General features: G+C 45.9%; 1 protein-coding gene across 1 annotated transcript in view; it reads left to right on the forward strand.

Moving 5' to 3' along the window:
* EIF2B3 (eukaryotic translation initiation factor 2B subunit gamma) overlaps window positions 1–17575 on the forward strand; it is a 103011-nt gene that overhangs the window by 84131 nt on the left and 1305 nt on the right. Inside the window, exon 11 of the mRNA XM_063344728.1 lies at window positions 7014–7117. Coding sequence (XP_063200798.1) covers window positions 7014–7117 — 104 coding nt within the window. The remainder of the gene's footprint in view (window positions 1–7013; window positions 7118–17575) is intronic.

Below are 17575 nucleotides of genomic sequence, written 5' to 3' on the forward strand. Positions count from 1 at the left end.
TATAATTCAATGCACATGCTGTATAAGATAGTGAATAGAGACAACCTCTGGCTGACAGAGTTTGCTTTCAGGAAGATAAATTGAAGAAGAGAGGGCAAACTAGGAAAGCAGTGAGTGGAAAGCAGTTGAGCTACTTACAGCGCTAGTTTTCACTTACTTTCAACTGAAGGTAAATTCTGCCATATCTCATGTATTTAGGATACTTCTCATATAGTACCTGTTATCTTGTGAATGTCTGAACCATTATTACTAGCAGCTCCTCAAAAAAAAAGTTTCCTTCTGGCTAGCTTCCTGGTACATCAATCTGTCTTAAATAAATCACCCATTCTTTAATCTCAGATACAGATGTTTCCCTGATAGCGCAGGGAGCTCTTCCCAATTTTCCAAACATCTTATACATCAAATGTTGAACTTAAGGCATGGACCAGCTCTGAAAACTGTCATTTTAAAACATGTCCTCTCATTCTGCTGATCTGCTTCTTCAGGTGGCTGGAGTTATGTCTGACTGCAGAGCTATAAATAAGCTTCTATCTCCTGTTAGCCACATGGGTCTAATCGAAGAGGGGGATAGAGATTTTTCACAAGCAATTGATTGCTCTTGGGTTTGGGTGGGAATCTGGATGTGAGTGTCTCCGGTGCTGTTGAAAATCTTCTCCAACCTGTGTATGGCAAAGGAAGAAATTCTCACACCGTGCCAGAATCATGCCTGTATGTTCCTCAGGGGACTGTGGGGTTGAACAAGTTCAACTTGGCTCTAAGAAGCCAAGCTTAGTTTGTAAGGGTGACATTTAGAAAGTCCTTTTCCTTGTCAATCTAGCCCATATGATACAGAAGCTGATTTAACCTATGGAGGGCTACAGCTCGCAACCCAGAATTGCCCTTGAAAAACCCCAGAGAAAGTCTTTCTGCTGTGTGTGCCAGCTACCCTGCTCAGGCTGACTGTGCCAGCTAGTGAGCAAGTAAGGCAAACCCAGAGATGAGAGCGAACGCAGAATTTTTCTGCTTTGTTACCTTAATGTAGACATTGATAGCTTTTCCCAGGCATCAGCTGAGTGTCTATAAAATCATACAGGACATGGCCCTTCAAGTCTGTAAAAGAGAGTCCAGAGGGAGGGCAGTTTTCCTGCATGGGGGGTTCCCTGATGTAAAACTCCTTGCAGCATACTTTCGCTGAAGTGTGCAAAAATGAGCTTGCAGCTACATAAAAGGCCACCAATTTGTTCCAAGATCAGCGGCATTTAACTGAAGTTTCAGAGGTGAGGCACAACCTTCCAGGCGACCTCCCCTGGCAGCCTAAGTTTCACTTAATAAAACACATTAAGGTAGGTTTGAGGCAGTCCTTTAAGGTCAGTTGAACTTTCACTGGAAAATACGAGTGCTGGCAAGTATATGCAATATGTAATGCAAAATGTTTAGGGTGTGGGGAAGAAGCGTAAAGGAGCCATACCACAGTGATGAGCTTGGCTAGAAAAGAGACATGAAACAAGTTCCTTAGCAAAAACACCCTCAGAGACGGGTGAAGAATTTAGGGGGGTTGGTAGAATGTTTTTGTTACCCCCAAGGGGCAAAACAGGAGATCAAAGACCAAATTCACTTAAGAATGCTTGCTTTGAAATGTATCTATAAATTATAGCACGTACTGCTGGCATCTATTGTAGTCTTTGGTATTTACTTGAGCGTATAACGTGAGATTCACGGTGCCCTCAGTTTGGTTGTTAGTGTGTAAAAGTGTGTTGGTGTAAAAACGTATTGGTGTGTAAAGCATGCTCATGAAGGCCACATTTTGGGTTCTCAAGTTTCCTAATAGTGTTTTTGCCGCTTCCCTGTTTTCCCATGGTCTTTGTGCCTCACCCCTGTGATCGTGTATCCCAGCCACCAACTCACTGGCTAACGGGGGATTGATTCCTTGCGGGGTTGCTGGTAGGTTTTAGAGCTCTACCTGTCTCCTTGCCACCTCTCAGCGTTATTAAGGTGCCTGTTGTGGCTGTTATCTTCTTGGTCAGGGCAGAATGGGATGTTGCTCCCAGGGGAATCCACAGCTGTTACCCCTCAGTCAGCAAAGTAGCTGCCGAGGCATGTCATCCTTTGCTTTTAACTCCTGAATCAGTCTCTCCATTTCATAGCTCATCTGGAGGAGCAAGAGACCCGACTTCTTGGCATGGCAGAGCAATACCAACAGGCTGTCCTAAGCTTTGTGCTCCAGGCTCTTTCTTCCTCGTGAGCGTATAGTTTTAAGCGTTGCATTTTAGACACCTCATTTGCTTTGCTGCCCAACAGAGATTATGTTGGGTTTTTGGCACAATTGGATTAAACTAGCAGACCTGGATAACTTCCATTGGCATTTCAGGAGATTTGCTGTAAGGCAAACCTGTGACATTCATACCTTCCTAAGCTTGCATAACTAGGGCGAGAGCTGCAGTTGAGGTCTTGACCTCAGTTACTTAAGCCCCTTTCTCCCAGGAGCGTTCATCACTTTAATCACAGAGTCCTAAATAATCAGTGGGTAGCCTGTAATTAGGGGGTTGTGTCTTGGACTCCTGCAGCCTGCTGAGCGCTGCGTATTTTGATTTCCCGTTCCCCCAAAGGATGTTTGATCTCAGATTTACACTTTAGAAAATTAAGAAGGGTACGGCACCTCAGTCCCCTGGCAATCTTCCTGCTTTCAGTGGTAGGTGCCTTGCTTTTCCTAAGTATCGCAGTGCTGCAGCAATTGACACACTTGATTTAAGAGTTTGATTTATAGACTGATACTCGGGCTGAAAGTCAGCAGTTCCAGGGCTGCGTAAATCAGCCTGTCTCTGGGACTAATACTTCCTTATTTATAATTTCGACAGGAGATGGAATTCTTTCTCGATTCTTTACATTTCTTTCAGATGTAATCGACCACCCTGTCCTTTGGTTTAAAGCTATGTGACTTTGCCACAAATAGAGGGAGGGGAAAGTAAGCCGAGTCCAGGAATCGCTGTGCTATAAAAGCTCCATATTGTATGCTCTTGGACTTTGCTTTCTCCCAGCTTCCTTCAAGCCCACACAAGAGATGGACTTGAGGTTTTTTGGCTTTCTTCCCCTCCCCCCTCCCTCCATACATATGCTGACCTTTTAGAAAAATAAATAAAAGATAAAGAAGGACCTGGAATGTTGCAGAATGTGTGTACATTTTGCTCTCTGTTGTTTTCTGCTGGGATTAGTTGTTTACAATGGGGGAGAGAGGGAGGGCAGAGGAAGGGAGGTCTGTGGCCTTAACTGAAATTAGTGGCATTTCAGAGTGATCTTGTTAGGTGGTCTGCAGTTTAAAGACCTAAATCCTTGTAATCCCCCCATGCCTCCTTGGCCACTACTCCTTTTGCTCTTGTTCTCTCACTTTCAAAAAAAACCCACCCCAAAGTCAGCCTCTCCGTCTCTCAGATACAGGCGTGTAACGTACACGCGTGCACGTGTGCACAGACACAGACGTACACGCACACTCTCTCTCATATGCTTCCATTTGCACGTTGTACCTGTATAACAAATTAATGTCTTAGCTACATCTGTTCCCACTACAGGACTGGGCTTGTAAAACGCTCTCCCTAGAATGCAGACGCACACTGAATATTTTTATTTATTTTCTGAAAAACACCCAGCTGCCAGACTTTTCAGTTTGTGATTACACTTAAAACAAATTCAAATTGAAATTTCAGCCATAAATCAAATGCCCCAAATTAGTTCCTCTTGTGGGTTTGAACATGCTCTTTGGATTTTAAGGTCAGAAGATATCCGTTTTCACTGTGCTGAAAAGTTTAAAAATATACTACATTTTCGGGGAAAAAAATAAATATGGTTTGCATTATAAAGCAGTACATCAAATGTGCGCATATGCGCACACACAACAGTGTTGATGAAGCTGGAGTTGGAGCACCTTTGAGGACTAATAGCACCTAATTGTTAAGCAAGGCAGGAACCGCGGTGGCTGCTCAGCCAAGGAGAATACAACAGAGTGCCCTGAGATGTGATATTTGCCCTGTAAGAGAGTAAAAGTTTATTCCTTACTCTTCAACTTAAAAAAAATAGTAAAAATTAAATAAACACACAAAATACTTCTCTTGGCAGGCTTTATAACATACTTTTTTTTTAAAAAAAAAAAGGCATTTACAAGTGGTTTCAAAATGGCTGTGTTACATCTGTCAGCGGGTGAAGGGAACACCCACAAATTGTGTTTTTATCTCTTGAAGTTTTGTTCCACTTGAGTAATAAAAGCCGGATTCGCTGCTGGTTTGTGTGATTGGGGTAATCTGAGCATTGAGTATGGTTTTAAAACTTCTGCAGTTGGTTGGGTTTGTAAGTTTTAAGAAACTCCTGGGGTGGCGGAGTTCTTGGGTTTTGTTTTACCCTGGCACCAGGGAAAGGTTGGTTTGTGAGCACCTGGCACGACAAGTTCATCTTGGTTCCCTGGCCTGTCCCTCCCAACAAATGGTTTGGCAGGAACCCTCCTTATCTTTGATGTTAATGTCATCAGCAGTTTCTTGGTTACAATGCTGTTCTTTCTCCAGGAGGTGAAAAACTATCCCCAAGTAGGCTCCGAACACACATACAGTATTCTCCAGCCTGAACTCCGGACCAACAGCTTCAGTCCCCTCTCTCTTCGGGAATATCCTCCCGTGTAAGGATAATGCCGAGAGGTGTAGTGTACTCACGGCTGCTCTCCTGCTCAGAAGAAGTGATAGATGGTGGGAACCTAAAGGTTTGCAGGGGAAAGCTCTCATCCAACCGGCTCAAAGTGATGGAGGAGGAGGTATTCTGGAGTATGCATTTTGGATGGGAGCCATTTCAGTGGGAAATGAGCAACCTCTCCCATCGCCTTCACTAGTCCTGTTGAAAGCCAAGTCAGGATGGCAGCGGTGGGCAGTCCTCCACCGATCCCTTCCCTCGCGCGGCTGCAAATGCAGAGCTGCTCTCGCTCTCAGCGACCGCTGTTGCGCAAGACGATGGCCTGAGCCACTGCGCAGCCACACGGAGCTATTGGAAAGGAAGCAGACTGTGACAGTGTGAGAGCAAAGGCAGGCGGGGGTCTGCTGTGTATCTTTGCCGCTTTTTATCTTATTAACATGTTAGTAAAAACCTTGCCAAGGCAACCTGAGCTGGTTACTTGTAGCATAATTGCTCATATTGCCTTCTTATAGGTCAGAGGAGGGGGAGCTTAAGCGAGTTAAAAGAATAATTGTTCAGAGGGGACAGTCAGTTCAAGGGGGGTCGTAACTGCTAACCACTGCGACTGAGGTCCGGTTTTATTGCTTTTACTCCTGCAGAATTAATGCTGGTTTTGTGGGGCAGATGGTTTCTGCTCTGGCTCACACAAGCAACAGAATTGTAATATGTTTAATGGCAAATTCTGTATATTAGATAACAGTGATGTATGAGCCGGAAAAAATACTAGGAATTAATTTTAGAATCGGCGGTCTGGACTGAGGATGGATGTTTCTCTCTTCTCCTGAGGACCACGGCCGACTAGCTCTCCATTCAATACAGAATTGAGGCTCAGGGCTTTGACCTGATACCAAAACCCCTCTGTGCTGTTGGTTCAGACTTCAGGGTAACAGTTCTGTCCGCGAGCCAGCCTGATGGCTCGGTGCAGCTGCGTTTCACTAGTGCAATGAGTAACGGTGACATCCGTGACCAAGGTGGGGAAGGGCTGCAGGTCATTAAACTGTGGAACTTGCCATGCAGAAAGTCACTGAAGGCAGAAACTTCAGACAGGGATCAGCAACTGAGGATAGTGAGAATATCCACAGTGTTTGTAATTAATATTAGTAGAAATACTGGGGAGAAGGTATGAAATGCCGTGGTTCGCAGTGGGATTAATATGGGCGAGCAGATGACCTGCATCTCTCTGGGATTATATATCTCACTTATACCTTCCTCCCAGTCAGCTGGTTTTGATGTGTGTTTGACTTAGTATTTTTAGACACTTCTTAGTTGAGTGCCTTCAAATTTTCTGTCTTTCAGTGACTTCTACCTATCTTTGCACATGTGAAAATAAGGAGATAAATCATTTGCATCGTAGCTATTTTTTTCTTTGTAGCTTTGAAAGAAATTACTTTTAATGCCATTTAACATTACTCGTGATGCTGAGTGAACAGTGTTTCAGGAGACGTCACAGATACTAGTAAAGATTCACAACTTCCATTTTAGTGCACGGAGGGGCTCAGACCAATGCAGTAACTCACTCAGCATGTCTCAGCAGAGAAGTTACGAAGCCACTTGGACTCTGAGCTTCCTTCCTATCAGGACAATCATATCAGCAGATTTGAAAGCTGGTTATCACAGATTCAAATACGTTTTGGAAGAAGGTGACTTTTGCTAAAGTTCCATCCTATGTACCATTTCAGACTTCGTGGTGTCAAAGGCTATGTGAGTGTGAAGATATCCAAGGCAGGTAGACCAGGTCCAGTGTGAGTTTGGTTGGTTTAGTACTGCAGAGTAATCATTTGGGTGCTTGAATGTAACATAAATAAAGCCAACCAGCTGAGGTATTGATCTGCCTCTTCTAGCCACCCTTTTTTAGTGCCTGGCAAGCTGGAACGTATGAAACTTTTCAGCAAAATTTGCAGGGAAGGACTGGGCTGCTGCTCCTCTTTTTAACTGGGGAGCTGAGCAGAGAAGCCACCCCCGCAGTTACCCAGACTGTCTGTGGAAAATACAAGACTTGATCCAGGTCCCAAGTCCCAGGCCAATGTCTTGTCTATGAAATCCTCTGGCAGTATTTATTCTGTTAAGTAAATGTAGAGGAAAGCTGTTGTAACAGGAGGTAAAACTGGAAACCCTTTTTTGTGAACCCATTCTGACAGCTGGCATTTCAGTTTTTCCAGCAACTGGGTGTGAGGATCAGGAGAATAACAGTGGATTTTTTGAGAAAAGAGCAGAACTGAACCTACTTACAGGATCGTGTCACAGGCTCATTAGATATTCCAGTGGATACCTTTGGTTTGTACCTGTCATTTTAAATTATTTTCTTGCTTTACTTTGTGTTTATGTTGTAGGTGCTGTCTTCAGGGCAGTGTTATTTGTCATAACGCTGTGATAGAGAAGGGTGCAGACATCAAAGACTGTTTGATTGGAAGCGATCAGAAGCTGGAAACCAAAGGTAAGTAGAGGAGCTGTATTTACACCACATTTGTAATCACTTTCAGAATTTCTTCCTCGAGATTTTAGTCCTTCTTCATGAAGTGCCAGTAAACAGCGGCAGTTCTACAGTGTGGTGTCCTATAATATTAGGATTTGTTTTTCATGGAAACTACAGCTTCTTGGCATAAGAATAGTTCAGGGACTTGCTCCTCTGAAGTTGGCAGAAGAGCTCTGTTGTTGTTGTTATAAAGAACGAGATTGGGTGCTGAGACAGTCTTTTCCCAGAGACCACAATTAGATCAGCCTGGAGTTGTCCTCAGCAGAAGGAGCCGTTGTTTTGACTAGTAATCTTGGTCAGTGTCAGGGACAATGCAGTCAAATTATTGATTATGCAGACATCCTTCTCTTTGTAGATGCTACCAACCCACAGTGCCAGTGTCCTCCCATTCACCTTGCTCCAAGCAAAAGCTCGAGGTGGAATATCATACTAGGAGCTGCTGCTCAGTACTAAATATGAGGGCAGCTATTTTCAGATCTGCTTTACTGCTGTGAAGTGCTATTTTGGGGCTTCAGAGAGGTTACAACTATGTGGCCTCATTTGGGCAAAGTTAAGCCATCCAGTGGAAGCGTGCGTGGCGAGGGCTCAGTGGTAACCGCCTGAGTGGAACTGTTGATTTCCTGCCCTAAGAGATAATGGGCAGGAAATGGCTGTCTCAGTGACTGCATCCCAAGCAGAGGGCTTTTTAATGAATATTTATGGTTGGGGTTTGGCAGATCCCTGCTCTAGGGTGTGGACTGAGGACAAAAGTGAGTTCCTTTGCAGGCTCCATGTGAAGTTACTTAGTCAGATCAGGATTTGTTTGCTCGCTTTGTCTTTGCGAGTGGATTCCCAATTGTAAGTGTCCGACACAGAGCAGGGTTTGCACTTAACATAGTATAGCGTAACCTATTGTCAGCTATGCATATGACAAATTTTCCTTTAAATTGAAACCGAAAGTAAAAAAGACTGGTGAAAACCAAGTATCGATCTTGCAGCTGCAAGTCTCAGATAGTGCAGGAAAGACCCAGTGGGTGTTCTGCGCACTGTGGTCTTGGTCCCCGTATACCAGAGCCTGCGCCTACTCATGGCTTTGCCATCACATCAGCCCGAATCAGTGGCCCTCACGGTGTTCATTGCCCCCCTGTCACTGAAGATTTGCACTGTTCATGATGCTCCATCTGTGTCCTCTCCTGAGCATAGAGTCATAGGATCACTGAGGTTGGAAAAGACCTTTTAAGATCATCGAGTCCAACTGCAAACCTAACAGTGCCAAGTCCACCACTAAACCATGTCCCTAAGTGCCACATCCACACATCTGCATGAATTACTAAGAGAGCTGAATCAGGTCATGTTTGGTTGTTACCTGCATCGTGAACTATGAGGAGACAGAGTGTAGATTTAGTTAATATTTTAGGAAACAGGAATATGTTTGATTTCTTTAGTAGATTATTTCGAACAGAAATATCACGTATTGACTTCTCTCACATCTGCTTTAGTAGCCTCTTTCAGGGTGCAGATCCTAATCTGGTTGATTTTAGTACGCAAACCGTTCTTTCTTCTTGATTGTCCTTGCCATCCTTCTCTCAATATTTTTCAGGGTCTGTAGGTGTATTTGCAGGGGGAGTAACGGAACCGTAACTGAGGGTTCATTTACCTGTTGTTGTAGAGTCTACTGCTCATCTCTCCAAAGCTTAAAACCCACTCCTTAATGAGTCTGTGGGCTTTCTAGTTAAACTGTTCAGAAACATGATTGATGTTAGCAAAGACACATTCAGGTAGATTATGAATACACCATTATGCTGAGCAAGAAAAAATAATAAAGCCTCAGTTCATTTCCCTGCCTCAGTTTCCTAACCATTCTGGAATTTCTTTGGGCTGGGGGTCAGGTTCTCCTCGGTGGTCTGGGATCTGTCTGCGAAGTTCATGACTTATTTCCTGAACTGTGGAGTCTTTCCAGCCCAGCATGTCTCTTCTGACCTTGGCTGGTCCCATAGTAAACTGGGCCCTCTCTTTTTTGCTGTGAAAGCATGCCATGACTTCCTTTCCCCTGCCCAAGACTTCCTGTACCTTGTGCCAAGCTTTTGGTGTGGCCCGGTAAGTCTGTTTCCATATTCCCCCTTTCATCAAGACTTTGGCTGTGTTGTTCTGTTTGGTAACTTTTCCTTCTTCAAACTCGAGCCTCCACGGCCAGGTTAGAAAAAAACTAGTTCTCTTGGGTTGGAGCCACCTTTTGTTGCAAGCTGATCACACTTCAGCAGACGTAAGCGGTAGCAGCTGGCTGTTGACCCTAGTCTGGGAGTTACACGCTAGAAACCTCCTCAGCAAAGCTGCATACACCTTCCCAGAAATATTAAAAAAATAAAAGTACAGCAGTCCCTTATTCCAAAGCATCAGCCAGGATTCATCAAAGGTAGAAATATCCCTGCATCATCCTACACAGCCCCACGCAAATCCCACAGTTGACTTTGCTGCAGAACTGGCTGTGTGCTCCCTGCTCTGCCGTATGAGTCCTGGCCACACTGCCCGGGCGGCTCAGGGGACAAGAGCTCTTTGAGCCAGTGGTGCACTGACCTCCTTTCATAAAATGAACTCCAGTCCCATGCAAGGAGGATGGCAGGAGAACAGCTACCACAAATGATAGGCAAACGTAACTCAAACCAGCTCTCATCTTTTTCCTTCTGCGGAAGAATATGGGCATATTTAGGGTGGTCCAAATGGTACAGCTGGGAGTAATGGGATTGAATTAAGCACAATTTAGGCTGGCTATCTGGAACGTTTTCCTAACGATGTGGTCTGGTAGGCTGTGGGATAATCTCCCTAGGGACATGGTGGGAGACCTCATCACTTAATAATGGGCTTGGCAAAGCTCTGGACACCTAAATAGAGGGAACACTCCAATATTGGTTACTGGGGTAGATCAGATGCAGCCTAGTACTTTCAAACTGAAAATAAAGTTAGAGACACGGGAGGGGGCAGGTAACTGTCAGCAATGACATCCCAGTCCTGCGTTGACTTCACCCCTATCACGGCACTGGCCAGAGATGGTACTTTTAAATGCCTCTGTTAAAGTCAAGGTATGGAGTTTTATTAAACTTGTGGATTTGCAAGCCATGCCTCCTGAGAGCCGTACCATTCTCTTCCTACTGCTTTTATTACCATGCTTAGGAAGCATCCACTTTCCTTCCTCTTTGATACTTTAATTTAAGGAATTTGCTAGCAGAGAATTAACAGATGGGCTTTGTGAAAGCTACCTCACGCAGGTAGCAGTTTGAAAAACATGTTGGTACCTAAGAAAAAGGATGTAATTATTAAAGGGATAGGAAATGGCAGGCAGCAGTTCTGAAAGAACTTAATTGCACAGAGTATTCAATCACTGTTTCGAAGACAGTTATTAGGATCAGCCTTTTTGATGAACCTATTTTTAAAGAGGAGCTCAAAAGCAGCTTGCACTCATTGAAGCAGGACTAGAGAGAGGGAGTGCCAGTGATGGGCCCATCGAGGAGTCAGACGGGCCCTGGAGTCAGCGAGTACAGTTCCCAAAGGAGTCTCTAGGCCAGATTCATCAGGGAGTACTTTATACATCTGGTATAGGTTAGACAGGAAGGGGCATATATAGTAAAGCAGCCTAACCTTTCTTCAAAGCAACACCAAGAACAGAGGTGGTAAAGACACACACATAGGCTAGAACTAGCAAAACTGACATAAACCTCACCACCTTATCCCTCGCCTTCATCTCTGTTGTCGTTGGGGCAGAGATGTTTTATGTGCATTGGATATTAAGGAGCCAGTGTCATTTGGGGACAGCTTGAGTCCTTGCTCACCCAAAAACTGCATTACAGCAGTGTTGTTGCCACAAAGCATATGTTCAGAAAGGGGAAAAAATACCAGCAGCCAGGATGCTGATGTAATCTTAGCTTGGTATCCTGGTGCATGCTTCGTAGTAGCATTATCTCTGTGACCAGGCTGTAGACTAAGACTTCAGTGTGCTTGTTCCTGTACAGTTTTTATGCCACCATATATTTTTATATTCCTTGCTGCTCTGACACAGTCAACACCCACAATGAGTAGTGCTTGCTGAATGTGGGGGGTTTCTGTATTCCTCATTTTCCTGTCTTTTCAATTTGTGTCTGAAACCTTAATTACTGTACTATATACAAGTGACAAGATCCCTCCTCTCTATGGCCTTTCTGCAGCAGATGTCATCTTAATGCTTCACAACTGTTAACAACCTAATTTTTGCCTCCTCAGTGTGAACATGTTTGGTTTTTTCTCCTATTTTAGAGAGACCTGAGACACAGGGATTTTCTGATCATCTGCCCATTCATTTGGACTGGCCAGCTTAAGTGCTGAAGCTGCATGTTACATGTGGCCTTTCCTAGCTATTAGAGACTTGACATTTTAGCCTTAATATTTCATTTGTAAACGTTGGGAGGGAGAGTTCAGTCCACTAAACCCCTCCAGTATTATTATACAGGATCATTCTGGCCCTTGCATGGATCGTTATCAGTGTCAGAAACTTGAACTCCATTGTACCGGTTCTGCTGCTCCAGGTGATGGGAACTGACAGTAGTGGATCATCTTCCTTAAGTGGAGCTGAATCTGGAATGGGCCAAGAGAAACTCTTTGCCATGCGGTGTCACGGATGCCCATGGGTGTCAGTAGCCCTGAGATCCACTTCCTGCCCCCAGCATCAGCCATTGGGCCCCAACTACATCACCTGTGTCCTACCTGATCCTGAGTCCTGCTATGGCTTTGTCCCAGGATCAGTCTCATCCCATTCCCAGCCTTCTCTTTGGTTTTTCCTCTAGTCTTTCTCCCATGGAGTTTCTCATTTTTCTGTCTTACTTGGTTATTCCCAGACACCCACCTGACTCCTCCTCTGGTCTGACCGAAGCTGCTATTTCCAGTCCCCTTGCCTAACAGTCCCATGCTCCATTTCCCATCTGGCACTCACCCCCTGACTGCTTTCAGGCAGACTGCATCCCTTTCCGTACCGCTGTTGTGCCCAGGCGGGATCATTGTGGGCACAGGAGGGAAGCGGTTCTGTGCCGAGTGCTGCACTGGTCCATAGAGCAGGAATACAAGCGTGGGGGAAGCCCTGCCTTCCTCCTGCACTTCCATGGTTGAGAGTGCTCACTGCAGACAGAGTCTCTGGAGCTTTTAGCTGCCCTCCTGAGAACATGTGCAAACGGAGACATTTTTTTTCCAGAGGCTTATCACGTAGCCAAAACTGTGTGGTTTCTCACAAGAACAGAAAAAGGCACATATCCAGTAAGGACTGGCTCCTGTTTCCGATCGTTTTCCAAGTCCTGTTCCAAGCTTAGAGTCCTAGGACTTCTCAATGAAACAGAGTAAGATTGTTTTATTTTAATGAGGGCCAAAGAGCACATTTTTCTCTAATGTCATCCCGTGAAGGCAGGTACAGTTTATGAAACCTCCGCATATGAATGGGTGACTGCTTGTGAGGATGCTTCACCCCAGCCAAGATTTAGCGGGATAGGGACAGGAAGGAACTGAGGGACTTTCTGATGCTGCATTCAAGTAGGGGCGAGCATCTGCTCTTGCAAGATGCTGAGTACCTCCTGGTGAAGCCTTCAGGAACTGAAAACACTTAGCACAACACAAGGTCAGGATCAGAAAGCGTGCTGCAGTGCAGATGGGAGTTATGAAAGCTCGCGAAGAACAGACCCAGACTAAACAGTGCACACATGTATTTTGTGCACTGGGGTGCAAGATGAGCTGGAGATGATGTAGGAATGGTGTAAATTCATAGCAAAACTGAGAGGTCCATATTATTCATTCCCTGAAGCAGTTGAACTACTGAGTGTCTCTGACAAAGATACTAGTTGGCAGTTAAAACAGGCATCTCTTAAATAGTTGTCATTTTTGCTTCAGTGACTATGCAGTGACTACACTTCTAACTGATCCTAGTAAGCCTCTTCTCCAAGTTGTATAAAAATGGTTTATGAGTTCTGGCCTTAGCAGTGGCATAAAACTTCCTTACACTATCCATCCAGCAATGCTTTGTCCTCCCCTCTGCCGCTGGGGACTGTCACACTTGTGCACACTGTCATTCCTGGCCGGGGAAGTTCAGGCTTCCCGAGTGAGCGGGTTAAACGAGCTGCCACATTCGCAGCATGTTGATTGTGAAGTCTACCCATAAGGCAGCAGTTCGTAACCTTGTGGAAATATTTTTACATGCTCCACGCAGAGAAAATAACCACTTGTGCTCTGCTAGAGCTCAGCCACATAAAAGAGCCAGGAAGAACACGCCAATGGATGCTGAGAAAGGAAAGGGACCTCTGCTTGCATCCAGCACAGCGGGCAGCAGTGTCCAGGCAAATGGCATCTCTGGCACCTTAGCAGGAAGCGTGGACAGAGTCTTTCAGACTGATGTTTCCAAGATCCCTGCTCACATTTGCTGTGCGGTGGTGATACCCCGTGGGAGCACATCAATCAGTACAATCCAGTCCCCTTCTTAAACACTTTGCTAGGACTCTGCCCCAATACTAGGACTCCAAGTATGTTCCCCTCCCCAAGGAGCTATCTTAGACATATCCCCAGCTCTTTGTCTCCTTTTCCCTTGTCTAACCTTTCTCTCAAGACCCTGACTGATGACTTTCCCATACACCTCTCTTTCCAGTTCCTTTAATCCCCACATCCATCTGTTCCAAGCCACAGTAAATTCATCTCTCTTCAGGCACTGAATTCAATGTTGCCTTTAACTTTTCACTCCCAAGAGACGTCTATTCCCCAGATGGGTTTGAGGGCAAATGAGTTAATGCTGGTTGAACTATAAGAGCCCCAGCAGAACCAGGTGAGCGCCAGCACTGTGCACTGGTGGTTGCTCAGGGTGGGTGTGAAGTAGGAGTGAGATCTCTATTGCCCACCCCTTCTGGGCTGGAGGTCCCAGCTGTGGGCCAGAGCTGGTCAGCCTGAAGCTACCACCAGCCCCATTTCCCAGTGTCCCTGGGGTGAGTTGCACATCTCACCCCTGGGAGCAGCTGGGGCACCCGGCTGATGGGGAGCATCACTCCTGGAGACCTGTGGGCTCGGCTGATGGCTGCACAACGGGCCTGACGCGGAAAAATCTGTGCGAAACTCCTGGCCTTTGGGGCACAGCGCAGTCACCCCTGATCTCCAGTGATCATGCAAGTAAAGCCTGGCTGGGGAGAGAGCAGGCCTTGACTGGAAAGCCCCACTGCTCTGTAAACACAAACAAATCAGCCCCCATCACCTGCTTCCCTTCTTTATCTCTACATGTAATTTAAAACACCCTCCAGCCTCCCAAAGTCAAGCTTCAGCTGCTTCCCATCCCCTTAAGCCCCTTTAGTTCCTCTCCCCCCCCAACCTGGCTGCTTTTCCAGGGCCAACCATCACTGCAGAGACAAGTTGCTCTTCTCTCCCACTCTCTGATCCTTTCTGTCCTGGGTGAATGTGGTAGGAACCACCCACAGCGTGTTTTCGTGCATGCGTTTCTGCAGCCACCCCTCCCCCCCGCCTAGTTTTTTAAGTTAAACTATCTCTTGCTTTAAAGAGAGCAAATACACAGCAGTGGCTTTCATCACTGCTGTATAATAGAGCAGTAATTCTGTGCCAGGGACTGTTTTCTATTTTATTTTAAAGGGTTTATAAAACAGTGTATGTAATTGAGTGAGTAAACTGAACGTTTTCTGGAGCCCCTGAGGGCTGGAACTTCGTGGTGGTCCTGGGCCTAGGCCCTAACCTTTTTTTTTCTCTCTCTCTCTCTTTTTTTTTTTCCTCCCTTTCCCCTCCTTCCCCTCCTCCTTTACAACCCAGCGTTGCCACCAGCAGCAGCAGCAGCAATCTGTCTGGGGCTAATTGAGCAAACAACAAGGAGATGCTTTCACATGGCTTTTAAAGGAATGCTCCGGCATCCCCTTTCTGTAAGCAGCTTGGCAGGAACCTGCCAGGAAGGCTGGGGAGCGCTGGGTCCCCGGCCCCCGGCCTGCTGGGGGGGTTTGTGCTGGGCTGCACAGTCATTTCCTCCCCTCTGTTTATTTGCATTACAATTTGTTTTTAGCCAAGCACCAAAAGCTGCACTGCTCCCCAGCTCTCTAGCTCTCCTTGCCTTGTGCGTATATTTTTAAGGGGCTAGTGTACAGTATGTGTAAACAAATGTCTTCCAAAGCAGGAACGCATATATAACGAGTGACAGGTTTTTGATTTACACTCAGTAAAATCTCCGTGGACACTCGTTCAAGCACCCAGGCTGACTTCAGGCTGGGCTGCGTCAGCAAGTTGAAGCAAAGTGCTAATCAGGAGGTTGAATGTGTTGATCAGCTCTGGATTTGCTTAGCACCAGATGCTCCCAATCTGAGAAGATGTAGTTGAACATGATTTAAGGTTGCAGAGTCCAATTCTAAGACTTTCTGAAAGTCCTTTCTCTAATCCCTCTTCTTTCTCTGTGGGCTGAATGCATCTGTAACCCTGCCAGTGTCAGATAAAAGGCAGCCTGGTAAGAAATCCCTAATGGGGAGCTGGGGAAGGAGAAGGGAGCTGAACAGCTAAGCATGTGAGGTACTTCTCCCGCCTCCCCCAGAGTTTCAGGCAGAGTTTCTGCATGAACTGAGCTTGCTGGTACCAGCCAGAGCCACTGGCAACTGGCAGCCACGGCTGATAATGAAACGCTATCCGCAGCTCGGCTCTCTGGCACACACGGTGGAGTCTGAATTCCCTGCCTTCCACAAGGAGGGCTTTGGGAAGGGAAGAGGGAAGCGGGGTGAATCCTTATCAGCCTATCACATCCCCTGGGGGTGCGGAATCGGGCTTTGTTTCTAGCAAAACCATTCCCTTTATCACTTAAAAACTTTCTCGGGGATTTGAGGCAGGCACATTCATGTGTTTTCTTTTAGCCTGTACAAAGAGAAATGAGTTTAGTGATTTCATGCGAGTCTCTTAGGTAGCAGTGACATACGGATCAAGGAGGAGACCAAACAGGCAGAGGGATGGAAGATGAGGGAATGCATGCTCTGATTTCCTGCGTGGCTTTGGCTCCTTAAACTCCCTAAACTCACTGCTGCCTCAGTTTCCTCATCTGTAAAATGGGAATGCTCCTATTTGCCCACTCTTAAAAAGCATTTTGAACTCATCAGGTGTAAAATACGAGATATCATAAGGCAGCTGCAAGCATGTCAGTGCAAACTACAAATAGTTGGTACCACCTCTGCAACAAAGTATGTGACAGGACCCATCCCACCTCTGCACGTTTAGGACAGTGCAGGATGCTGTCTGAAATGAAGCAAGAAGTTCCTTATTAAAAAGTATTGCTACAGATAACCTATATATAGAACCATAAATTGACATGGCTCTTTATAAGCCTAGATGAAGGCATGTTTAATCTGCAGAGGTATAACGTAATTACTCTCACTGGATGGTAGCCAGGGTCTTATTCACATCACAGAAATCAACATGATAGGTAGTCTGCTTGGAGGAGGTTCAGGAATGGAGTCACAGGAGTTGCTACAGGGCCTGTTTGAGATATATTGGGAAAGTTGTTGGGGGTGAGGAATGTTATAGCAAGAAGTGCTGCAGGTTGGATTTGAGGTACCTTGGCAAAGCTGTGTGGGGTCCAGGACGGGAGGAGGGAGGCGCTGAAGGCTGGACTTAGGGCTATTGGCAGAGCCGTGCTGGAGAAGTTGTGTGGTGCTACCTACATCACACTTGCACCTGGCACTTGTACAGTCAGTCCCTCATTTTCCTGAGCGCTGCATCCACTTCTGCTCGTCCTGCCCAAAGTGCTGGAGATTGGGCTCCACGCTCCAACTTTAAGCTCCAAGATGTTAGTGTGAGGCTCTGGGATTAATTACCAGTTGTCGCTAAATGCCCTGAGCAAAGAACTAAATGACTCAATCTGATGCTGAAGGTGAGAAACCGCTCCTTGATCTCCTTACTTTTGCCTTCACGAAGGGTCTCTGAAGAGTGGTGGTCATAACCCAACTCTGTGCCCCAGGATGAGGAGACAGCAGAATCCATATGATTGAGGGGTCAGGGTTGTAGTGGGAAATTATCTTGCCATGGTCCAAAACTCCTTGAAGTTTATAGAGCAATTTTTGATCAAACCTTTTCTGGAGCAATGGTTTGCATGGTGCAAAGGTAATGTCTTGAATTCTAAACCAAGGGAAGCATCACGTTGGTCCGGCCAGTTTGGAGTTGCCAGGAATTTCTTCATTTAGCCAAAGGTGGCATGTTTGTTGTTCTGCAGCAGTCTTGCAAAATCCACTCCCCTGAGGGGAGGAGTTTTAGGTGGGTAAATAAAACACAACTCATTGTTTTCATCATCCTTGGCTATCCACCCCCTCTGCTGTGTAAGGTGTGGGAGACAACGCAGCCTCCATCAGCGTATCCCAATGCTTTATCCCAGGCTCCAGAGCTGATCGTTATTCCTGATGTGCAGAAGGGGAGATGGAGAGCCTA

Source organism: Chroicocephalus ridibundus, chromosome 8 (genome assembly GCF_963924245.1).
Source record: "Chroicocephalus ridibundus chromosome 8, bChrRid1.1, whole genome shotgun sequence".
NCBI lineage: Eukaryota > Metazoa > Chordata > Aves > Charadriiformes > Laridae > Chroicocephalus > Chroicocephalus ridibundus.